The sequence below is a fragment of the Crinia signifera genome, chromosome 6, assembly GCF_055691185.1.
Source record: "Crinia signifera chromosome 6, ASM5569118v1, whole genome shotgun sequence".
NCBI classification, from domain to species: domain Eukaryota; kingdom Metazoa; phylum Chordata; class Amphibia; order Anura; family Myobatrachidae; genus Crinia; species Crinia signifera.
Genome location: NC_139222.1, coordinates 66,248,577 through 66,275,773, shown reverse-complemented (window position 1 = coordinate 66,275,773; position 27,197 = coordinate 66,248,577). Strand labels below are relative to the sequence as shown.

Genomic DNA, 27,197 nt, shown 5'->3' with positions numbered 1-27,197 from the left:
TGACAAATTCACTTATCATTCAAAGGGTTAAACACACAGTGCTGAATACTGAATTACACGATAAGTGATTGATTTTGCTTCAGCAGCCTGATGTACTACTTTATGTCAATTAGATATTCCGTTCCTCTAATGTTAGAAATAATACGTACGTGTCTTCGGAGCTGCCCACTGAGTTTTCAATAACTACGGTATCATAAGTATCGCTAGGTGCAAGGGAACGGTCTGACACCAGCTTCCTTTCGTCATACTTGTGACTCAAAGGGGAAAATTTACTAAGTATTAGTTTTAGAATGAGATGTTGCCCATAGCAACCGGTCAGATTCTGCTTTTACATGTACTGTATCTAGCACCTTCTAATCAAGAGGATATAGCTGTAATCTGATTGATTTCTATGGGCAATATCTCTCACCTCTAAGCAAATTTACCCCAAAATCTCAGTGCTTCATCTATATGCCCATGACGGGTCGCAGTAAACATCGGAACTCCGTATAGATCAGGATGCTGATACTGGAATGCCGTCAGCGGGGATCCCGATTGGTAAGTATTCGCGGCTAGGTAGCCGATGCCCAGGGAAGGTGGGGTTAGGTGTAGGCACAAGTGGGGAAATTTGGGATTAGACTAGGGGCAGCGGAAGGTTAGGGATAGGCTACAGGACAGGAGTTTAGGTTTAGGCTGCAGGGGTTAGGGTCAGGCTGCTGGGGGGAGGTTAGGGTAAGGCTTTTGGAAGGAATGGTTGGGGTAACAAGGATAGGGTTACGTTGCCTTACGAGACCCTGTCATCATTTTCTCCATCGGAATGCTGGGATTAAAATGATGACCACTGGCATCCTAAACACTGGGTGCCATATGTACCACCCCCCCCCCCCCCCCCCCCCCCCATGATCTCCAACACTTCCATGACACTGCCATGAAAAACATCTTTGCTTGTTGCCTCCTACTTTCAGCCTATTTCACACAAATCGAGATCTATCAGATATCTGTCCCACAAAAATGCAGAAACTTGCCTGAGCCCATGAACACTAGTGACTCCGAATCAGGCCAATGAGTTTTACTACACACCACTCTATAAAAGTTGTAGATAAATAAAGGATCACATGCTGAAGGTTTAGTTTTACAAAAATTGTATCTTTGCAAAGTTACAAATGGATTTTTTTAATGTGGATTTCTTTGGGCAATCCTATAAAACAAATCAGTAAGTTAATGGTATAGTTAGTGTAAGCCAGTGATGGCTAACCTTGACACTCCAGCTGTTGTTGAACTACACATCCCAGCATCAGTTTTAGCATGGCCAAATAGTAAAACTGATGCAGGGCATGCTGGGATGTGTAGTTCAACAGCAGCTGGAGTGTCAAGGTTAGCCATCACTGGTTAACTGAACATTTCCAGTGCTGGTCTCTTTTTAAATTTACAGTAAAAAAAAAAATTTGAGACAATCCTAGACGCCACGTTTATACAGAACCCAGAAAAGTACCACTGGGATATTTAATTTAGGGACAGGTTTTGTCAATCATAAGGAGTGCATCTCTTTAACAAGTCTGGATGGCTGCTAGATTTGACAAAAACGCTCCTGACTTGGCCATTCATTTTTATCTCTGTACTCGGACATACAGTATCTGGATAAAAATGTAACCCAGCACATTCTAAGCTAGTCCAAACAACCATAATTGTTTCACAGATACCCCACTAATGGCTCTTAATGTGGGTGATGGGGGCGTAGGAAGAAGGTAACGCTGGAAAGTTCAAATGGAGAAATTGCAGAGGGGTGGACTGTGGGGGTCTTAATGTAGCGGTTAAAGCCCACAAGGATATATATATATATATATATACACACACACACACACACACACACACACACACTAAACATTGGTACTCACAGCAACGTTAGCACTCAAAGGGTTAATACCATAGAAAATGAAAATTTGATTTCTATGCATTATAATTCATGATAACAGAGGGCAATAAAGTCACACGCCATTTCATGTTGTATTTGCGTCCTCATGTCTGGGGCTCACTACAGTGTGCTATGCTAACATTGCTGGCCAGCCTGAGAGGAGAAAGTAGTTGCTAGAGGCCAGGAGCAAGTACTGTAGATTGAGTTTAGGCTGAAAGACAGTTTATTCACATGTCAAAATATTTAACTTACAAGGTCTGCTGATTACATGAAGTCTAAATAAAGGTGCTTAGAAGTTGTCTGAAGGCGTTGTGTCAAACCTGTTTTCTCAAGCACTGTGGTGCGGTGATTGTCACTTCTCTATAATCCTGGACTAACAGCTGCCAGGAGTGACATAATGATGGCAGATCCTTCCAGGAAGGAACACCTAGATCTGCAAATCATTCCTTTTATTTCTTTAAAAAAATGTAATTTATTTAAATACTGTTTTAATTGTGTTACTTTAACACATCAAGGCAGCTTTATCATTTTTTAATAAGATACAGGTGTACACAGATGAGGCTGTTAGGGTTATAGATACAGTTCTGCACAATGCTAATGAATGAAAAGGTATGGCAAGACATGTTTAACCTTATAGGGGCTGATTCAGGATGCTCAGTGCATGCGCATTTCTGCACATGTGCGATCCCCAGCACTGAACGGCTTTGTCAAGTTACATACTCGCCGGGCCGTTCGCTCCGGGGAGGGAGAAGGTGGCTGCAGGAGAACGCCCAGCATTTTATGGCCATTCCCGCTTGGGATGGGCAGCTGACGTCACAGGAAGGGGTGGGCATTTGGCGCCTACTGGGCGGTCTGCCCTGGCCTCTGCAGGGCCGGAATGGACGAGCCATCGGACGTGAGTATTACTGGAGGCACAATGTGAGAGGCACTACTGGGCGCATTATGTGTGAGGCACTAGTGGGGGGGAATATTGTGTGCAAACTGCATTACTGGTGGCATTATAGGGGTTATTCTAGTTTCTTTCGAACGAGGGACCGATGTTTTGTGTCTGTGCATGTGCAGACACAGGGTGCAAGCAAGCATTGGGAACTACATGTTCACCATCCCGCTAGCACCTAGCAGTCTGGGTGGGGGGCGAGAGTCCGCAGCCTTCCAGTATGTGTGCTTGTGTCTGTGTGTGTGTGTGTGTGGGGGGGGGCATGACATGAGCTTGCTCCAGGTGCCATGGCTCTACGCTACACCTCTGCCCAACAGAGGTCATGTAATTATACTTACCTTCCCCCTGCCCCCCTCCTAACCTGAAACCCTCCTTTCACATAGACTAACCTTAACCCTCCTCCCCTTGCAGCCTGACCCTTACTGCTAGTGCCTAACCCAAACCCCCATAACCCACCGAAAAAATCCCCCCTGCCCTGCAGCCTAAAATCCCCCACCCCCCTTTCTAGGTGCTTAACCCTAAACCTCCCTCCCCATAGCATAATCTTAACCCACGGCCTTACCCTAAGTCCCCCCTAGTGCCTAAACCTAGACCTGCCCATCTCCGGTGTAATGCTAACCTGCCCCAGTTACTCATCATTTGGCAAAGTCCGGTTTCTGGCGCGGTCTCCTGGCAGTAGCTGGGATGCCGGTGTTGGTATAGTGAATGCCCACATTATATTCTGATTGAGTCAGACAGCTGTTTGTTCGGTCGGACGGATGATGTTTTGTGTTTGTGCATGTGCAGAGGCGCTTCTGCGTATGTGCGAACACCGCGCACGTCCAAATACGGCGTGAATTACGTACAGAAAACGATCCGAGCAGGGGTGGAAAGGGGCATGAAGGGCTGTTTGGGCTCATTACCATATGCATACGCCCCGCGTTTCATGGGCGTTTCTATAAAAACGCTGGGTGTACGTATGGTATTCCAGCCGTGACGTACGTGTGGGGGGCGGACAGCTGACTTATATCGCTCAAATCCCTGCTTTCACACAGAGAAATGTCCGAGTGGTCTGGAGCACTCAGAGCTGTCTGACAGCTCGGTCCATCATTCGATGGTCGCGACCATCTGAGGATGGGGGAGGTTCCCACAGATGGGGGAGTTATTCACATGAAACAACCACTTGCGGTCCGTTTGCTCGCTGCCTTACCGCATCCAGATGGTGTAAGCGATCCGTACGGTAGAACACTCGGTTGTACTAAGTAGGTTGTACTAAGTAGTAACTACGGTTACACTCGGTTGCCGTCAGAAATACACATCCCTCCGAGTCAACTAGAAAAAGGGCCTTTGACCGACAGGATGCTGAACGCATCCCTCTGCTACAATGGATAAAAAAATCTCTAATTTACTGTACATGAGTTTGTCAAACTCCGCCATTACATTTAAGGGTTTAAGGATAGCCATGCTTGAGTACAGGGGATTAATATCTCATCTGCACTTAAGAAAAGATATCCTTAAAATTTGCACTGCAATTGCAAAGTTTGTCAAATTGCTGTACATCATTCGGTACTCAAACTCTGTCTTCAGTACCTCAAACAGTCCATGTTTTGCAATAAATATATTGTGCCTACCAGTCATCCTTAGGGTCAGTCATGTGGTAGAGGCCATGGCTGTGCTTCTGATTGTCCACGTTTTATGATTGGCACAGTGGCGTAACTTCTGTGGGTGCATGGGGTGCAGCTGCTATGGGGCCCGAGCTGTTTCCAGGGCCCGCAGCTCCCCCTGCACACACTGTAGTCAAAGCTCAACACTTGTTCCCTGCCAGAGCAGAGCCAGCTCCTCCCGGCTCCCGCAAGCAGCAGCTGCGGAGGATGTAGCGGCGGTGCCATACCCCGGCCCCCCACAAAGTTTTCACTAGCCTGTCACACGCTTCGGGCTTCTGTCCGAGATGCAATTCACGGACATTTAGGGGGTGGGGCTTAATGCCGGTAAGGCCCCGCCCCCATCAGAGACCTCACCTCTCTGGCTTACATGCCAATGTTCAGGGCTGCTGTTATAAGGTAACTTTTCTCTTAACTCCCTTCCTATTTCTTCCTTCTCTCTACACCTCTCTCTCAATCCAAGTGAAGCCAGCAGTGTTGTCATGTCACTGACGCTAATAGGATTTTAAAATGTTTATAAATGTTTATAATCTGGACATACTTTAGCACCTTGATTTTATCTGAGTTTAGGATAGAGGGGCTTCCTGTGTGTGTAATTTCCCCACAACTAATAGCTGACTGCCCCTACTACTGTAAGCAGGGTGGTCTGCCAAATGACTGTAGGTGTACAACTGCTACCTCATTTGTGTGTGTGAGAGACACCCAGAAACCACTTCCCAGCAGTGTAACCCCTTCCCTTTTGTGTGACACCCTGTGCTTCCCTCCTATCCCCACCTTGTGTGACACTGTACACCCCCTACCCGTGTGTGTGTGTGTGTGTTACACCCTATAACCCCCTCCTCACTGTATGTGACACTGTACTTCCACTACCCCTGTGTGTGTGTGACACCCTATAACCCCCTCCTCACTGTATGTGACACTGTACACCCCCTACCCGTTTGTGTGTGACACCATGTACCCTCCTATCCCTATGTGTTTGTGATGCCTTGTACACCCAATCAACCTGTGCACATGTCACCCTATACCCGCACTATACCTGTGTACCTCCACTCCCTGTAGAAGGGGGGGCCCCTTCAAAATTTTGCTATGGGGCCCACCAAGTCCTAGTTACGCCTCTGGATTGGCAGCCATTATCACTGGTTTTGCTGATCACTCCGCCCATAAATAATTTGATTTGGTCCTAGACTACCAACCCGAGGCACCCCTGCAAGAGCCTTGTGGCACCCCAGGGTGCCTAGGCACACCATTTAGGAACTACTGGCTTTAGTATATCTTTGAAAGCTTGTGAATATACTGTATGTTGATCAGATGCTCTGTATATTTGTATAGACCTGTCTACATGGAGTGTCTAAATGCCATGAGGTACAAGACACCTGGAGTGACTGAGATATTCTGAGATGAGCAGCGCACTGTACCTTATCTTTCCATCACAGTGAAAAGCCCCTCACATTGTACTAGAAACGCTGCACCTGCAACTTTACAGCAGTGGTTCCCAAACTGTGTGACATAGCACCCTGGGGTGCCCTTGCAGGGGTGCCTTGGCTTGGTGGTCCATGAGTATTTCAGATTGATATTGGTCAGTATAGTAGGCAAAACCAGTGCTTGTAGCTTCCCATAATAAAATATGTGGACAAGCTGAAGTGAATCCTGTTCCTTACCACATAACTAACCCTAAGGACATATAAACACAATTTACTTAATGTATTATTTTTTATGGGGTGCCATGAAAAAAATTCTGATACTCTAGGGTGCCGTTATTCAAAAAAGTTTGAGAACCCCTGGTCTACAGGAAATTACACGTGTGCATAGAAAAAGCATCAACTGCTCATATCGCTCCATCACAGATTTAAACTTTGCAAACCTCACACACAGATGTGAAAATGTTGCAAGCTCCAGTCTGTGTATGCTAGCAATGCTGTTTTTGGTACTTATGTAGTTTGGCGGCGCCCATCGCATCGTATACCATATGGTATGCGATGCGACGCGATATTGCGCGATATTGTACAATGCCATACAATTTTAAAATTGTATGGCATTGTATATGGCATACAATGCCATACAATGCGATGCGATTAAACATTGTATAAGCACCCTAATGGGTGCTTACAATGTTAAATGCACCCCCCCCCGCCACCCCCCCACTATAAACGTGAACCCGAAGCGTGGTGAGCGCAGCGGTACACGTCCTCCGACCTTTTCATACCCCCACTATCCACGTCGGCGTGGAGTTGATAATAGAAAGTGTGGCGAGCCACCGAGCCCGAAGCGTGGCGAGCACAGCGAGCCCCGCGAGGGGACGCGGATACCTGTGAAGGCCGCAAGGGGACTCCGATACCTGTGAAGGTATCCGCGTCCGCTCGCCACGCTTCGGGCTCGCCACACTTTCTATTCTCAACTCCACGCCGACGTGGATAGTGGGGGTATGAAAAGGTCGGAGGACGCGTACAGACGCCGCTCGCCACGCTTCGGGTTCACGTTTATAGTGGGGGGGGGGGGGTGGCGTGGGGGTGCATTTAACATTGTAAGCGGTCGAAAATCCCGAATGCCGAAATCCCGACAATTTCTCCCTCTATGGGTGTCCACGACACCCATAGAGGGAGAATAAAATAGTGTGCCGAGCATAGCGAGGCACTGGGCCCGCAAGGGGGGGAGGATCCATGGCCCCCCTTGTCGGGATTTCGGCGGTCAGGATTCCGGCGTCGGGATTTCGACCGCCGGGATTTAGTACTGAATCCATCCAGATAAATGGATCAAAATCCCTTCAGGCCGGACCATGCAACACAAGCTGTACAAAATGTAATGAATGACAGAACGACACCTCATTCTATCCTTCATTAGATTGAATGGCTGAGCATATGATGTTCCATGCTACCTGCAGGAGCACGCAATTGTGCATGCACACTATACAGATGGAGCGCCTGTCAGCCAGCTTGCAGGATCGCCAGATGTCCTGAGCTGGTGCAGGCTGGCGGACAGGAGCTCTGTCTGACATCAGCAAGGTGGCGGGGAGCGGCTTCCTTGCCCTTTTCCTCTTCAGGGAGATGGGCGAGGGGGCAGCCAGTGGGGGCTGCGGGGGGGTGCAAGGGACCAAAAGCGATGGCTCTGACAGAACAGGGTGCGAGTGCGTCTTGTGCACCCCTTTCATCGGCTGTCACGGGGCGGCGGTTGGCAATTCTATCGACAGGAGCAGCAATCCTAAAATATACTGGTAGGTCAATTGGCTTCCAACAAAAATTAACCCTAGAATGTCTGTGTGTGCGTGCACATGTGGTAGGGAATATAGATTGTAAGCTTCACTGGGGCAGGGACTGATGTGAATGTTCAATTATACTCTGTAAAGTGCTGCGGAATATATATATATATATGTGCTATATAAGAAACTGTTAAAAAATAAATTTAGAGCTGCTCCATCTGTACAATGATTTTCTTTTGCAATGCATCACCCGATATTTCTGCCAATGGGAAAGTGTGTTTATACTTGCCAGCACCGGGTATGACAGGTTGACATGCTGCATTCAGCAGTCTGCCATTGCTAGAGACATCATCCATCCCCACAGCTGCGGCGCCGGCAGAGGATATACCTAGCGACCCACTGGAGCGTGAATATCATGGTTCCCCACTAGATTATATACTGTATATGTCCCTCTGATCCACTGGATCAGGTGACACATTGTCTAGTGTAAGACAGTAACCTGCAAAAACAGTCAAAGTAATATAAACAAACTCATAACAGTTGTAACACGCAAGCAAACTGGGAGGTGTTTAAATACAAGAACAGATGTACTGTAACAGGTTAGAGCAGTGGTTCCCAAACTGTGTGCCGTGGCTCCCTGGGGTGCCTCGGGACACTTTCAGGGGTGCCGCGGGTTGGTGGTCCAAGACCAATTTAAATTATTTATGATCAATTATTTATGAATAAAACCAGTGCTGGTGGCTGCCAATCATAAAATATATGTACAATCAGAAGCAAATCCTGCCCTTTAAACCATAACTGAACCTAAGAAGCACATATAAACACAATCTACTTAATTTTACATATATTTTTTGGCGCCTAGGGGTGCCGTGGAAAAATTCTGATACTCTAGGGTGCCGTGATTCGAAAAAGATTGGGAACCCCTGGGTTAGAGCAATACATCTGTTCTTGCTCCTACAGGTTATCCACCTATTGACAACATCTCACATGTACTGTACAGCAATTGGGGATTTCCACCAGGAACCTTTTATGACTATGGGGTTTGTTCAATAACTTTTGTGAGCTGTGACAGCGAGCAGTGCTGACTGCTCGCTGTCACAGCTTGCACTGTCAGTATTCCACTGACCCCCTGCACACGCCGTTTACATGTCGCTGGGTTTTTGCAGCGACGTGGAAACGGCATGTGTGGCCGCTAAAACAGCGAGGCTCATTGCTAAATGCTGAGGGCTCCCTGCACTGAGCCTCACCGTTTGCGGGGAATCCTCGTTGTCATCTGACAGGGACGGTTCCCTTGGAACATTGAATAGGATGAACAGCCGGTGTGGGGGTTAAACAGTGAGGGTCGCTTGTTTTCGGCGATTTTTAAACATTTAACCCCCTCGCTGGCCACATTAACTACGGCCCTATGTGAAGGTGAGAGTCGCCTAAAACTTTTACCCTGTTAGAGACCATACTACACGGTATCCTGATGGCTGACAGACAGTGTCTAGGTCGACAGTCAATGGGTCGACAACATATGGTCAACATGGCCAAAAGGTCGATGTGGCATTAGTCGACATGTGAAAAGGTAGACATGGTTTTCCACAGTTATGTTTTCTTAATTCTGGACTTTTTCATACTTTTATAATCAATGTGGACGTGCTGAGCAAAGTGAGCCATGCCCACTAATTGGGCATCCATGTGTTCAAGTGTTGACACGGACACAAAAAAAATAACTTATGTAGAAATTTTTGTGCCTTGACCCTTTCCAGTGTCGATCTTGTGCATGTAAGATTCTTTTAATTGTTTATTTAAATAAAGTTTTAGTTTCCTCTGCAGACTGAGAGGCCGGTCACTTTCTAACAAAACTTTTAGCAATATGTAGAATTATTGCCACCATCTGATTTCATTTGTTCATAGTTTATCTGCGCGTGTCTCCCTGCCTTTCGAGCGGGGGGTGGGGGGGTGGGGGTGGGGGTGGAGAGGGGCGTGGGGTGCTGGGCAGGTCCATTAGCATATGTGAACGCTCAGCATTTCATGGGCGTTCCCATAAAAACGCTGGGCCTACACATGCTAATGCGTTCGTGACGCACATGCGCGGGGGGACGACGACAGCTGACATAACCCGGATGTCAGCTGCCCGCCCAATTCCCCCGATTTCTACATGCATATGTATGAGTGGTCTGGACCACCTTTACATATGCATGCGCCTTCATCATGAATCATTGGCGACCATCGAAAGATGGGGGAGGTTCCCACTGGCATGTGAATGGATGTTTATGTAAAACATCCATTTGCATGCCTGCCGAACGAACCCAGCGTACAAAGGGGGGCGGGCGTACCACCATTCACAGGGCGGGTTCTGGATGATTCGCAAGGGTGCTAATTTGGGCCCGAGCAAGTCAACCAGAATAAGGGCCTAAATCCTTCTAAAGTGGAGAAGTTGTCCATATCAACCAATCGGCTTCTAACTATTTGTTACACTATTAGACCATTATTAGAATGTTAGACCATTTACATTCAATAAAATAAAAGCCAACCTTTTGCCTTTTGGTCAGTAGTGGTTGACCTATCGATCCGATACTATGCACAGTGTAAAGATATGTATTTCCGCCCAAAGCATTGCTGAGATATTCTTACATCACACATATGTGATTACATGGTTAATCAATAAGGTGCACCACTGAGCGTGTGGTCCATCTGGCTGACAATGTATACTTCAAATGTACAAGGTAGACATGAAAATTATCAACATTAGTTTTTCACAGTATTTTTTGTGGACACCCAATTAGTGTACTGTGCTTTGCTCACCATGCTCTGGGACACTTTTCCTGTCCTAAATGTAATACATGTGGATGGTAAACTATGAAAAAGTCCCCCCTCCGCCCACCCCCCCAAAACAACAAAAAAATAATTAATCCCCAAAAACTCACATCGACCTTTTACTGTGTCAACCATAGCCATGTCTGCAACTGCTTGTGTTGACCTTTTGATCATGTCAACCGTATTCACAGTGATGCCTACCATGTCACCTAGCCCACATTACACGGTTACATTTTTTTGGGAAAAAAGGAATGAGAGATAGATACATTTACATTGAATCATCAGCACCATTTCCCAGCACTTTACTGAGTATAGTAGCTCTTACTAAATGCTTTGGGGCTCATCTACATTTGGATATAAGTCAATTTAAATTACACACCCACGTTTCTAGGTGCCACGTTCACAATCTCTTTTTACAATCTCTCCATATATGGAACTAGGCACGCCCTTAGGGTGGAGCATGTCACTCCCCCCACAATGGGTTGCTGTGCAAAATTCTACTACCAGCTATAATCTCCCTGAAACTAGTTTTCAAAAGTAGGCAAGTATGATGTGAGTGGGGTGAGGCAGAATTGTCTCCTAGGGTGTGGCAACTAATCAGTAGTTGAATCTATACTTAATGCAACTTATCTTAGAAATATTTATTATACATTCCAAAAATGAAGTACAATACTGACATTGTCCAGACTGCTTTAGACAAGTATCAGATTCTGGTGATACTTTCAAAGTGTTTCCAGTCCCTTTACAATGGACATCAATGGATTTGTGGGTCTCCAGAAGTGAAACCCCAGATAAATAAAGTAGTCCCCTCCCCACACAAGTCCTTGATGCAGGTCACTTTAGATAAATCAGCCCTCCGGAATGTTACATTCTCTAATGAAGCCTGGCTAATTTCCACACTGCTCTAGTAATGTTGATATTATCAGACATGTTGAAAGGGCTTTCGTATTTCCAAGGCTTCTAAACATGCTGAGCCATTAAGTGCATACATTTTAGCTGAAGTGGGGAAGATAAAAATGGTTCTTCTGTATATTTGCTTAGTCATTGATGTGATGCGGTCATATGCTGGATACGCTACACATATCATTACAGTGAACATATAGCATATCTGAAAATATCTCTTATATATTTAGGCAGATCTGTCACTCAACCCCTGTGGAGAACGTTCCTGTGTAGAACAGTTTCACTTTCATGTGTATGACGTTCCACCCCCTTGACATCACCTCTCCCCACCCAGCCAGGGCTACAGTACACGCCCACCATCCACCATTACTCCACAGCCACCATCCACCATTACTCCTGCACATCCCTACCCTCTGCCAGGACCCCCCGCGACCCCCCTCCCGCGATTTGCGGGACCCCCCGCGCCCCCCCCTCCCGCGATTCGCGGGACCCCCCGCGACTCCCCCTCCCGCGAATCGCGGGACCCCCCGCGACCCCCCCTCCCGCGAATCGCGGGACCCCCCGCGACCCCCCCTCCCGCGATTCGCGGGACCCCCCTCCCGCGATTCGCGGGACCCCCGCTTTCCACCCTCCCGCGAGTCGTGGGACCCCCCCTCCCGTGATTCGCGGGACCCCCGCGAACCCCCCCTCCCGCGATTCGCGGGACCCCCGTGACCACCCCGGTATCCGGACTATTGTTAGACAGCACTTACATCGACACCATTAGTTCGACAGCTCAATAGGTCGACATGGTTTTAGGTCGACATACCATTAGGTCGACATGTCATTATGTCGACAGCTCATTAGGTCGACAGCTCATTAGGTCGACACTACCATTAGGTCGACACTACCATTAGGTCGACAGTGTCTATGTCGACAGTCAAAAGGTCGACATGGGTTTTTTCACTGTTTATTGAGCCGACATGTGCCGACAGGCGGTATTTCATGCCCTACTATCCACTAGGGCGTGGTGGGAGAATAAAATAGTGTGCCGAGCGCAGCGAGGCACCGTGCCCGAAGCATAGCGAGCGGCTGCTGGGATACACTTCAAACTGTGTCCATGTCGACTGTGTCGACATTTCGGCCAAAAAAAAACAGTGTAAAAACCCATGTCGACCTTTTGACTGTCGACCTAATGGCAGTGTCGACCTCAAAACATGTCGACCTAATGAGCTGTTGACCTAATGAGCTGTTGACCTAATGGTATGTCGACCTAAAACCATGTTGACCTATTGAGCTGTCGAACTAATGGTGTCGATGTAAGTGCTGTCTAATATCCGTCCCAGACCCGACCACCCCCTCCCGCGATTCGCTGGACCTCCGCGACCACCCCCTCCCGCGATTCACGGCACCCCCCCCTACTGTGATTTGCGACCCCCCTCCCGCGATTTGCGGGCCCCCTCGGCACTTCTCGCGATTTGCGAACGCCCCCTAATTCACACATTCGGGGACCCCACCTCTCGCGATTCATGCCCCCCTCACGCAATTCACGGCACCCCCCACACCCCCCTTCCTGCGATTCGCAACCCCCCACGACCCCCCCTCCCGCGATTCACGAAACCCCCCGTAGCGCCCCCCTCCCGCGATTTGCGGGCCCCCTCGGCACCTCTCACGATTTGCAACCGCCCCGTAATTCACACATTCGGGGACCCCCCTCCCGCGATTCATGCCCCCCTCACGCAATTCACGGCACACCCCATACCCCCCTTCCTGCGATTCGGAACCCCCCACGACCCCCCCCCCTCCCACGATTCATGCCCCCTCCCGCGATTCACGGACCCCCGCACCACCCCCCTGCGCCCACCCTCCCTTGATTCACGCCCCCCTCATGCAATTCACGGCAACCCCCCACACCCCCCCTCCTGCGATTCGCAGCCCCCCCACGACCCCCCCCTCCTGCGATTCATGACCCCTCCCGTGATTCACGGACCCCCGCACCACCCCCCCTTGACTCACGGCACCCCACGCGCCCCTCCCGCAATTCACGGACCTCCGCAACCCCCCCTCCCGCAATTCACTAACCCCGACAACCCCCCTTCCCACGATTCAAGCCCCCCCGCGCCCCTGCCCACGATTTGCGGGCCCCCTCCCGCTAACCGCGGATCCCCACACACCACCCCCCCTCCCGCAATTTGCAGACCCCCCAGACCCCCTTCCGGCAATTCCACCCCCCAGCGGACCACCGCGGCCCCCGCTCCCGCATTTCACGTACCCACGTGACACTGGGGAATCCTGTACCACCACAAGCAGGTACCGCCCCTAGGTGGGAAATCCGGCCCTGGCTGCCGCACTGCAGGTTTCCCCACTGCCCTCTGCACCAGCGCCACAACTTTTATCAATGTCTTGCCCACATACCACTATTATACAGCCTCCTGCTCTCATGCACGCTCACTCCCTCCCAGTGGGAGGAGACGCTCACCCACTGCCGGGAGCTGCATACTGTCCCCCACCCTCCTCCAGTTCTAGGGATGCCCATCGACCATCAATGATTTCAAATAATCGATGGTTTATGGTGATGTTGAATACTTTTGCTATCAATGTGAGAAGACCAGATGATTTCCCTACAACGATGGCAAAGGAGAACCGATCAAGTTTCACATTTTTTTAAGGTGCCGGGACACGGAGCATAGCTACACACTACCCACACCCGGAAGTCCCGCCACCAAGTTCTGATTGACCCACGGCCTATTCAGTCAGATATAATGGATGACCATCGATAGCTACAACAATCCATGGTTATCCAAGTAATATATTACTACTATCGATGGCAGGGTGCAAAATCACCATCAATGCCAACCATCGATGGCGTCTGCACCAATGCCTATCCCTACTCAGCAACAGCCAAAAACCTTTACTACCCCTCATGCCCACACACCTCTATCACTGCCCTGCCTCCTGTTCTCCTACCCCGTAACTTCCGCCAGTGGGGACCCGCTCACCCTGTGTTTACCACATTCCCCTATCATGCTTTACCACCCAGCCTCCTGCTCTCATGCACCCTAACTCCCACCCAGTAGGAGGAGACACTGACTCAGGGCCACCGTCCTGTACTCCTGTGCTGCCACGCTGGACCCTCACCCACTGGCAGAAGCTGCACAGTGTCCCCCACCCTCCTCTTTAGTCCCCCTTATGCCCACACACCCCTATCACTACCCAGCCTCCTGTTTTCCCTGTGTCGTGACCTCCGCCAGTGGGGAGCCGCTGATTCAAAAACACCCTACTATACTATTGCACACACACACACACACACCTCAACAACACGCACCCCCTCCACACCCACAAATGTCACTGTACCCTCCACACTATCAATGTACATCTTACTCTGTAACCGCTTTTTAATTAAACAAAACAATACAATACACACCCCCTTCCACATCATATGCTAACACATTTCACCTATAACTCAAGTTGCAATACAGGCATCTTTCATACAATTCTAACCATATTTCTACCATACAAACATTCACAAATTAAGGGGGCGCAGCCCCTTACGCCGGTGTGAAGAGCGCCCGTAGGGCGAGATGAATCACCTAGTATAACTAGTATATATATATATATATATATTAACGAAGCCATCAATTACAGCTGTTTCCTCTGAGGGTGTATATACAGTAGTATCGAATCTGCACTTTTGCAGGTACTTGTGACAAGAACATCATGCTAACTTTTTGTTTTTTCACATTTGTTGTTTTGACGTATTCCAGATACATATGCTGCTGCGGTACTGTGAATATTTTATGATAATGTTTATTACTACTATTTTTTTTGCTGCTTACACCATCTTGCAACACATCTGCGGCACACTCTTGTACGGAGATGTCATTATTAAACAAAATTTTTTATTTTATTATTATTTTTTTCACAAAAAACTTTTTTGGGTATCAGTATTCATGGCTGTAATAAGCCACACGATCCGATGGGGTCATATAACACACTACTACTAGTTTAGATTCACTTTGCCTACCAGTGACAACAGGGTGGTACAGCTCTGCGCGTCACCCAACACTATATTGCTCATCGATTCAATATCTTTCCCCCATTGCACTTATTGGTGCTAGAGGCACCAACACGTTACATGATTAGTCTTGTCACATAGTATCACTGCATATTGATATTATTTTGAGCTATACCAGTTTTGAGATACACGTATAAATGTCGTTTTGTTATTGTTAATAAAGTTTGCTCATTTTGTTCACAGGTCTCGCCCACCTCTGGCGTACGTTCCACCGACCGGGAACGCGTCACTTCCGGATCCAGATCCGGAAGTCGGAGCTGAGAACGGGACGGAGAACCGCCAGAAGGAGGGGGAGCCTACACTAGCTATGTATATAATGTCTTTGTAATTGCACTATGGTAATTGTCCTGATGACGGGAAGTGTCCCGAAACGCCGTTGACAAGCGCCATTAAAAATTCATTGTGGTGAAGCCCCTGGAGTGACGCATCTATTTATTCTTATGTTGGAGCACGCAGTGTCTCATGTGTGTGCACCCGGGCAAGTACACTAACAAGCCACCACCTGTTGGCGGTGAAGCCCCTGGAGTGACGCATCTATTTATTCTTATGTTGGAGCACGCAGTGTCTCATGTGTGTGCACCCGGGCAAGTACACTAACAAGCCACCACCTGTTGGCGGAGGAGTGCCAGACCCCTGTCTCTATATTATTGGACCCCGGAGCGCCCATATCCTGGACACCGGATTCCGGGCCAAGGCACCCCCACACAGGAATTATTACATACTTGGCATCAAGGATTATTCCACACTGTGAACTGACATCGCCACAGGACACCCTGATCCACACGGCGAGCAGCACTTTGTGACAAGCACCAGCACTTTATTGTGCACTTCGATACCTTTTTAAGCACGGACACTTTATTCTATAGCAGCAGCCTTACTTTGCACTGGACAGTCTCTGTTCTACATTCAACGCACGTTTGCACTTTATCATTGTTTGCACAGCACTAGCACTTTTTGTTCTTTGAACATGGATTCGATACAGATGATACAATGTGATAATAAAGATGTCTGGAGCTATTCAGATAGTGACGTCGGCAACATTCGATACAGATGATACAATGTGATAATAAAGATGTCTGGAGCTATTCAGATAGTGACGTCGGCAACATTCTATATGAAGAATCTGCGTTTGACATGACAGCTCAAACTCTCACTGTGGATTTATATACAGAATTATTCCGGCTTAAAAAGAAGAAAGTGGATTTCTTTTTGCATGGCGTCACTCTTTTGGATTACTTCCGCAAAAAACTCATTCCTCGTGGTTTTAGAGTGACTAACTCCCCTACTATAGGACGTTTTAACCCCTCCTTTTGCTCCAGATGGATTAGCATCCTCAACAAATGTTCCATGGACCTTGTCCTATTAGTCATAAAAGAGTCCACAAGGGAACTGAATGAGATCAAGGCGAAAATCGAGGCCTTTGAGAAAGAGCATGTCGACACCCTTAAAGCAGAATCCAGCACAGACTGGCTTTCCAAACTTGCAAGGGAAGTTGAGGCCCATAGGGGTGAGGTGCTAAAATTCAAGAAGGAGAAGTTGTACAAGGTACAACAAGATTATGCGCAGCATAGAGTATACAAATGGCTGCAGGCGGGTACTAACAAACCAGACCAAGGAGGCGGCCGCTTTGTGATCCAGGATATAACAGATTACAGGGCGGAATGTGATCGCCAGTTACTGGACACTAGTACCTATCTCCCCCTGACCAGAGATCCTACTTCACAATATATAGAGGAACTGAATAAAATCTTGAATACCGCGGTGGAGAAAGGTACCATCTCTAAAGGTAACAAAGAACGGTTACTTAAGACCACTCCACAAATACCATTATATTATACATTGCCCAAGATCCATAAGGACACACAGAGGCCCCCTGGGCGCCCTATAATATCTGCCCGGGGGTCTCTGTGTGAGCCTTTGGCTATTTTGATTGATCATTATTTGCAGGCATGTATTCAGAAAACCGATACCTATCTCAAGGACACTACCAGTTTGCTGCAAAAATGGAATGCCATTCCCCATGTACCCGATGGTATGTCGTTAGTGTGTATTGATGTCAGCAACCTGTATACTTGCATACCGCATCAGGCGGGTCTGCAAGCAGTGCGGTCACTCATCACTGCTAATACAGAGTATACAGGTCCTGACATCAATTTTTTAATTGAAATACTTGAATTCACATTGACACACAATTATTTCATGCACGACAAAAATTTTTACAATCAAAGTAAAGGCTGTGCTATGGGATCGGCGGTAGCGCCTGTGTACGCTAACGCATACATGTACCAGGTAGAAAAGGAGTTGTTCTTCACACGAACAGAGATACATTGATGTATCCAATTATATCTACGATACATCGATGATATTTTAATGTTCTGGACAGGTCCCCAAGAGATTCTCACCAAACTGCTTGAGGAGCACAATGCCTCTGCTAGTCCTGTCAAGTTCACATTTGTTCTGGATACCCAGAAAATTAATTTTCTGGACGTACAGATCAGGTTGGAACAGGGGAAAATCAAAACCCAACTATATTCAAAACCCACGGACAGGAACAACATGCTGCACCACAGCAGCTTTCATCCCATACATACTAAAGCAGGGCTCCCATACTCGCAATTTCTGCAGGTATGCAGGATTAATAGTGAGACCAATACACGTGACGCCCAATTGGATGAGATGACCATCAAGTTTCAACAACGAGGGTACCCTCTAAAAGAGCTCATCAAGGCCAGGGAGAAGGCCTGTGTTAAGAATCGCACAGAATTACTTACTGACAAGATTGAGCCTATTAAAACCAGGGACACTATGACCTGGGTCACTCAATTTTCCACACAGACCCCGGAGATTGTCTCCAAGGTCAAAGCCCTCTGGCCCATAGCCAACACAGATAGAGAACTGAAAGGCCTATTTCAGAAAAAGTTAATGCCCAGCTACAAAAGGGGCCCTAACATCAGAGATCTAGTGGTTAAAATGGACATTAGCGATAAACCCAAAAAACACATTGACCATTTTCTTACGAGAAAACCAGGATGCTATAGGTGCCTGGGGTGTGCCACCTGTGGTTATTTGATCACAGGAGATCAATTTATGCACCCCCATACTGGCACCCCTTTGAAAATTAAACATCCCCTTACATGTAGCTCCAGATACGTGGTTTACTTGCTGTCTTGTCCAGTTCAAGGAGAGAATGGCACATCTGCGCTATCGCATGATAGACCATATACCACCCCCGAATAGGGGGGGGGCGATAGGGATAGAATGTTGCTTAGACGCAAGTGCGAGTGGATTTACAAATTGAAAACTGTAAACCCAGATGGGTTAAACGAAGCCATCAATTACAGCTGTTTCCTCTGAGGGTGTATATAGTATTGAATCTGCACTTTTGCAGGTACTTGTGACAAGAACATCATGCTAACTTTTTGTTTTTTCACATTTGTTGTTTTGACGTATTCCAGATACATATGCTGCTGCGGTACTGTGAATATTTTATGATAATGTTTATTACGACTATTTTCTTTTTGCTGCTTACACCATCTTGCAACACATCTGCGGCACACGATCCGATGGGGTCATATAACACACTACTACTAGTTTAGATTCACTTTGCCTACCAGTGACAGCAGGGTGGTACAGCTCTGCGTGTCACCCAACACTATATTGCTCATCGATTCAATATCTTTCCCCCATTGCACTTATTGGTGCTAGAGGCACCAACACGTTACATGATTAGTCTTGTCACATAGTATCATTGCATATTGATATTATTTTGAGCTATACCAGTTTTGGGATACACATATAAATGTCGTTTTGTTATTGTTAATAAAGTTTGCTCATTTTGTTCACAGGTCTCGCCCGCCTCTGGCATGCGTTCCACCGACCGGGAACGCGTCACTTCCGGATCCAGATCCGGAAGTCGGAGCTGAGAACGGGACGGAGAACCGCCAGAAGGAGGGGGAGCCTACACTAGCCGGTATGTATATAATGTCTTTGTAATTGCACTATGGTAATTGTCCTGATGACGGGAAGTGTCCCGAAACGCCGTTGACAAGCGCCATTAAAAATTCATTGTGGTGAAGCCCCTGGAGTGACGCATCTATTTATTCTTATGTTGGAGCACGCAGTGTCTCATGTGTGTGCACCCGGGCAAGTACACTAACAAGCCACCACCTGTTGGCGGAGGAGTGCCAGACCCCTGTCTCTCTCTCTCTCTCTCTCTCTCTCTCTCTCTCTCTCTCTCTCTCTCTCTCTCTCTCTCTCTCTATATATATATATATATATATATATATATATATATATATATATAGTCAATTTCCAATGTTTGCAAGAATAGTCATATTTGGAATTTTATAAATATTGCTCTGTGGTTTATAGGCTATTCCAGGATAAGATCAATTATTATATTGTACAAATGATATTGCCTGTGATGCTACCTATTTGTGGTCATACATGTGTAAACATACATATAAGACATGTTGTCTGCATGCATACAATGGCAGAAGGCTAAGCCCACATACATACATACATACATACATACATACATACATACATACAGTGCTATAGCTAGGTGCCACGGCACCCAGAGCAAGGGCATGTTTCGCACCCCCCCTCCCCCCAATTTGTAGTAGGTGAGGCTCCTGCACAGTGAAAAGCGGGCAAGTGCAACATTATACCACACACATCGTAATGCCCATTGCACATTTTAGTGAACTTTGTAATTCCAATTACACATACGCCCACACATGATGCCCATTGCATACTATATAACACTCCGCAATGCCCATGAGATACTATATAACACTTCGCAATGCCCATGACATACTATATAACACTCCGCAATGCACATGACATACTATACAACACTCCGCAATGCCCATGACATACTATATAACACTCCGCAATGCCCATGACATACTATACAACACTCCGCAATGCCCATGACATACTATACAACACTCCGCAATGCCCATGACATACTATACAACACTCCGCAATGCCCATGACATACTATATAACACTCCGCAATGCCCATGACATACTATATAACACTCCGCAATGCCCATTACACATTTGACACATAAGTGCCACTTACCTACATGCTCAATGCCAGGGGCTTCATGCTCGATGCCAAGGGGCTTCATGCTCGATGCCAAGGGGGACTGAATTTGCTTGTTGCCAAGGGGGACAGAACTGTGCAACAGCCCGCTACCGGCTGCTATTTTCAATTCAATGCACCGCCAGCAGTAGTGTGCAGGAGGGAGGGTGGGAGCAGTAGTAGTGTACAAGAGGGAGGGAGGGTGGGAGCAGTAGTGTGCAAGAGGGAGGGAGAGTGGGAGCAGTAGTGTGAAGGAGGCTGGGAGCAGTAGTGTGTAGGAGGGTGGGAGCAGTAGTGTGCAGGAGGGTGTGAGCAGTAGTGTGCAGGAGGGTGGGAGCAGTAGTGTGCAGGAGGGAGGGAGCAGTAGTGTGCAGGAGGGAGGGAGGGTGGGAGCAGTAGTGTGCAGGAGGGAGGGAGGGTGGGAGCAGTAGTGTGCAGGAGGGAGGGAGGGTGGGATCAGTAGTGTGCAGGAGGGAGGGAGGGTGGGATCAGTAGTGTGCAGGAGGGAGGGAGGGTGGGAGCAGTAGTGTGCAGGAGGGAGGGTGGGAGCAGTAGTGTGTAGGAGGGAGGGTGGGAGCAGTAGTGTGTAGGAGGGAGGGAGGGTGGGAACAGTAGTGTGTAGGAGGGAGGGAGGGTGGGAGCAGTAGTGTGTAAGAGGGAGGGAGGGAGCAGTAGTGTGTAGGAGGGAGGGAGGGTGGGAGCAGTAGTGTGCAGGAGGGAGGGATTGAGTACACCTTACTCAGCCCCCCCAATGCCCGAGCCGTCAGGGGGCTGACAGATGCAGCATGCGTGCACCCCCTCCCCTGTCGCCGAGCCTGCCCGCTCCCAGCTGTGTCCGGGAGAAGTGCTGCTATGTCAAATTCATATCTCCTGCTGGACCGCGCTAGCCAATAGGCGCTCGCATTCCAGCAGCCACCAATTGATTGACTGCTGGACCGCAAGCGCCTATTGGCTAGCGCAGTCCAGCGGGAGATATGAATTTTACATAGCAACACTTCTCCAGGACACAGCGGGGTGGGGGAGCGGGCGGGGAAGCGGGCAAGCTGGCGGTGCTGGCACAGCTCCGGCGCCTTGCTATCTTCCGGCGCCTGGAGCGTGTGCTCCGCCCGCACCGCCCTTGATACGCCTCTGCATACATACATACATACATGGTCGTAAGTAGGGGTTTGACATACAGGTCCTTTATCTGGCTGCTAGTAGGGTGCCTATTATCTATAATATATTATATATTTATGATTGCACTAATTAAAGAGTAATATTTAAGGTTTCAATGGTACTGTAATTACATTTTACCTTTTTGTGTCATTCTGTGCCTGATACGTGGAACCTGTGTAAGGAAATGTCTTTCCATATTGGGGTATTGTACCAGTCCCTATAGAAAAAGACATATGACATTAGGATAAAAAGAAATAAGTTATATAAAATAGCAGCTAAACCCAAACATTGATATTTTCATGTAGTATAATGAGAAAATTCCCTATTCATTCACTTTGACTTTCCCTTAAAGTTCTAATGAAGCTAAAGGTTCCTGGTTTATTTCCTTTTTTATCCATCAACAAGCAAAAGACACATCACAAAATCTAACCAATGATCAAAATGAATGCGCAGCGTGCCAGCACACTATGCTGCCAGTCTATCCAACAATATTCCTTGGTTGCCCTTTGGTTCCTTCCTGGGTTCTAATTTCACCCTGTCTGTCACCCTCTTTCCCTTTTTAAATGGCATTTGTACATAAGAAAAGATGGATAACAAGTATCTCCTACTTGTCATTTGCTGGGTTGCTAAGTATTATGGACCTTGATTTTTGTCCCTCTCTTTCCACTCCTTTCCTCTGTCTCTCACTCCACCTTATTTCCCCTGGTTATCTCTTTCTGCTCTCTCCCTACCTCCGCACTATCAGATATCAGGGTCAGCTATAGGGGAAGAGGGGTGGGGGGATTCAGCATTGAGATCAGCTATATGAGGAAGAGGGGGGATCAGTATTGAGGTCAGAGACAATGGGGGTTATTTTGGTTCATTCCTTCTGGCAAATTCCTTCTTATGCCCCTTTCCCACTGCAGGCTTTACACGTGTAAATGCCGTTTTTTTAGCCTTTTTAAACGGCTAGAGCTGCAGTGGGAAAGCTCCAGGTTGCTTTACACGGGTAACAAATACCGGTTTTTGTTACCCGTGTAAAAAGCAGTGTTTTTAACGTGTAAGAGCCGTTTTTTCGGCAGTGGGAAAGGGGTAGCCCTTACACGTTAAAAAAAAAACGGCATGGGGTCCCCCCCCACTGCCGTAACCAGCACCAGGCTGAAGGAGCCGGGGCTGGTATTAAAAAAATCAGGAAACCTGACAAATAGGGGTTCCCTGATTTTTTACAACCAGCCCCAGGCTCCAGGTCCGGGGCTGGTTCCCAAAATACGGGGGACAAAATGACTAGGGGTCCCCCGTATTTTAAGAACCAGCCCCAGACCAAACAAGCCAGCAGGGTAATGTCACAGCCGGGGGACACTTATAATATAAGGTCCCGCGGCCAAAACATTCTCCCTACCGACCAGTCAGCCTGGCCAGGGGCCCTGGGGGAGTGGGGACCCCCCCAATAAAGGGGTCCCCCCCCTCCAGGACTTACCTGACCAGGCTGAAGCCTGGTGCTGTCCCCGATGCCCCTGGGCGGTGGGCATCGGGCTGATGGAATGGTGTAAAAAATAGAATAAAAACTATTGTCTTTTACTGGTGAACTATGAGTCCCAGCAAGCCTCCCCCGCAAGCTGGGACTTGGAGAACCACAAGTCCCAGCCTGCGGGGCATTAAAGGGCCCGCTGGGTCTTGTAGTGCCACAGTAAAAGAAAGAGTTAAATAAACACACTGACACACGTGAAAAATAAAAGTTTAATACATACATAACACATACATACTGATACTTACCTATCTTGAGCCCGTAGGTAGCCCTGGTCCTGATCCGTGTCGGCGTCTGTATCCATGTCGGCATCCCTGTCGGCGACGGCGTCGGCGGTCCGGAGTCCGAAGAAATCCATTTGGGAAGCTGTGGAAGGAAACCATACTCACCTGTCCCAGCGCGACGTAGTCCAGGTAAGGTCTTTGCAAAAAAAACAAACCGACACCCGAACCAAGCGGACAGCTGAGAGACGCACGGTGTGTTTACATCGTGCGGCTCCGCCCCCGAATGCCGCTATTGGCCGCCTTGCGGCCTAGCGGCCAATCAGGAGCCGCTAGGCCGCAAGGCGGCCAATAGCGGCATTCGGGAGGCGGAGCCGCACGATGTAAACAAACACACGTGCGTCTCCGTCAGTCCGGTCTGGTTTCGGGTGTCGGTTTGTTTTTTTTGCAAAGACCTTACCTGGACTACGTCGCGCTGGGACAGGTGAGTATGGTTTCCTTCCACAGCTTCCCAAATGGATTTCTTCGGACTCCGGACCGCCGACGCCGACAGGGATGCCGACATGGATACAGACGCCGACACGGACCAGGACATCAGGACCAGGGCTACCTACGGGCTCAAGATAGGTAAGTATCAGTATGTATGTGTTATGTATGGATTAAACTTTTATTTTTCACGTGTGTCAGTGTGTTTATTTAACTCTTTCTTTTACTGTGGCACTACAAGACCCAGCGGGCCCTTTAATGCCCCGCAGGCTGGGACTTGTGGTTCTCCAAGTCCCAGCTTGCGGGGGAGGCTTGCTGGGACTCATAGTTCACCAGTAAAAGACAATAGTTTTTATTCTATTTTTTACACCATTCCATCAGCCCGATGCCCACCGCCCAGGGGCATCGGGGACAGCACCAGGCTTCAGCCTGGTCAGGTAAGTCCTGGAGGGGGGGGACCCCTTTATTGGGGGGGTCCCCACTCCCCCAGGGCCCCTGGCCAGGCTGACTGGTCGGTAGGGAGAATGTTTTGGCCGCGGGACCTTATATTATAAGTGTCCCCCGGCTGTGACATTACCCTGCTGGCTTGTTTGGTCTGGGGCTGGTTCTTAAAATACGGGGGACCCCTAGTCATTTTGTCCCCCGTATTTTGGGAACCAGCCCCGGACCTGGAGCCTGGGGCTGGTTGTAAAAAATCAGGGAACCCCTATTTGTCGGGTTTCCTGATTTTTTATTACCAGCCCCGGCTCTTTCAGCCTGGTGCTGGTTACGGCAGTGGGGGGGACCCCACGCCGTTTTTTTTTTTTAAATTCTCCCCCCCCCCCTATCTTTACACTGCTTAAACGGGTTTTTAAACGGGTAAGTGGGTATGTGACAAAAACAGCTTTTAAACGGTAATTTACCGTTTAAAAGCTGCAGTGGGAAAGAGTCTTATGGCTCTTACCCGTTTAAAGACCCGTTTAAAAAAAACGGGTCATTACCCGTGTAGGCAGTGGGAAAGCAGCATTAGATGGACAAAACCATCTGCACTCAGATATAACATGTGCAGAGAGAGTTAGATTTGGGTGGGGTTTTCATTCAAAATGAGATCTATATTGCAGTGTAAAAATAAAGCAGTATTTTCCCTGCACAAAAACAAAATAACTCACCCAAATCTAATTCTCTATGCACATGTTACATCTGCCCCACCTGCAGTGCATATGGTTTTGTCCATCTAAGAAGGAATTTGTCAGACGGAGTGAACCAAAATAACCCCCAATGGGAGAGGCATCTATAACCATTGTGCATGAGCTATGTGTACTCTGCAACTTTGCTGTATGATCCATCTACTATGTACAGTGCAACTGAATCCTTGTAAAACCTTACCAATTGCACATAATAATTGGACAGAAAATGTCAATGTGAGAGGAGGAGTGCAACAATCCTGGGATTTACTATAAATCTGAAGTTCTGATACGTGACACACATTGGAGTTCATACTAGTTGACTCGCAGCTTTGCGAGCCAACTAAACGCCGCCTGCACAAACGCCCTCCCCCACTGGACGTCCATTTGCAGCCTTGCGTGCGGGGCTGAAATTAATAGATGGTCGCCAACCATCGAATGATTTCTAAAGAGCTCGCAAATCTAAGTCACTCTCTGGTAACTCAGATTTGCAGCACCCTGCTATGTGAACAGGGCGGGAAGCTGACATCTGGTGACTTCAGCTGACCAACCACGGAAGGCAGGAAGTCACCCTCATTCGCATGGGGACAGCTAGCGGTTTCCTGGGTGCACCCAGCGTTTTTCGTGGGTATTATTTATTTATTTACAGTTTGTTATATAGCGCAGCAGATTCCGTTGCGCTTTACAATAGTATTATGCATGCGAATGCCCTAAGCACTCCTCATTTACTCCCCCCCCCCGGTGCGAGCTATGCAAGTCTCAAAGGCGTCCGCACAGAAGGCCTACACATGTGTATAAGTGAATATGCGCATGTGCAGGCCTTTACCATCGAATTCGCAATGGGGAGAATCAACCAGAATGACCTCCATTGCCTGAATTATCTGGAATGAGCACTTTCAGCATCTGACAAGTCTTTTTTTTTTTCTTTCTTCTTGAAGAGCCCTAGTTTGCTTGGATCAATACAAAGGGTAATGCACCAGGATTGGTATCCTGTTCCTCTATTATTCCTTCTCTGAGGACTAAGTTTAAAGGAAATCTGTCAGGAAGTACACCATGAAGAGATCTGAAATGTCTTCTGTGCAAGACAAAAAAAATTGGGCCTGATTCAGGCCTGTTCGTTAGGCAGCATATACACTCAGCCTAACAAACAGGTCAGCGCCGCCCGCACACATTTCCTCGCTAGCATGTGAGCAAATGGGTACAAGAGAACATTCAATGATCGCTGACATATATATATATATATATATATATATATATATATATATATATATATATATTTGTCGGTAAGTTCTGGCACTCACTAATAGAAGAATTTTGGGTCCGTTGCCTTCCGTTCAAATTAGGAGTGTAGAACCTCCACAGGTAGGGGCAGAGAGCACGGCGGCACTCGGACAATGAAACAGTCAGACACAGAGTGTTGATGCCAACGTTTCAAAGAGGTTTACTCTTTTTCATCAGGGCCCTGATGAAAAAGAGTAAACCTCTTTGAAACGTTGGCATCAACGCTCTGTGTCTGACTGTTTCATTGTCCGAGTGCCGCCGTGCGATAGATAGATAGATAGATAGATAGATAGATAGAGAGAGAGAGAGAGAGATCCAGGTGGACCGGCACTCCCGTTGGACGGAAGCTTTCACCGGTGCCCCACAGCTTCAGGTAAGCATGTTCACAAGGTAAGTAGGTGCGGCACTCAGCTTTCTCATCCAAATAAGGAAATGACGACAGGACCAAGTCGACGTGTCGTGTCAACGTTTCAGTGCTTTTATTTGTGCACTATCATCAGGATACAAACAGTGTACTGTGATTCCAGTTTAAATAGCATCACCCATGTGTTGGCTGTGTGCAGGCGCCTCCCCCTGCCCGGCAGTAGGGGATGACATCGCTGTTGACACAGCTGACACTGATTAGAAAGCATCAACTTGGTACAAAAATTTCCAATACAAAACATACATATAATTATAATAAATATAGGATGTGAATATGATACTGTGTGATATCAATATACAAAAGTTACACTGCAAAGTAGGTGAAAAAAATACATACAAAAATATAAAAAAGTGCCAAAACTAGTGAACCGGAGAATGGTATAAAACTGATTGTTTATAAATTTATTGCATAAAATATATAATTTATATAATTATTCCAAACATATCCATAT

General features: G+C 47.7%; 1 protein-coding gene across 3 annotated transcripts in view; it reads right to left on the bottom strand.

Moving 5' to 3' along the window:
• Positions 1-27,197, bottom strand: part of LOC146007672 (sperm flagellar protein 1-like) — a 59,876-nt gene that overhangs the window by 6,617 nt on the left and 26,062 nt on the right. For all 3 annotated transcript variants that reach the window (XM_083146184.1, XM_083146182.1, XM_083146183.1), the window contains exon 5: positions 21,806-21,884. In XM_083146184.1, coding sequence (XP_083002310.1) covers positions 21,806-21,884 — 79 coding nt within the window. The remainder of the gene's footprint in view (positions 1-21,805; positions 21,885-27,197) is intronic.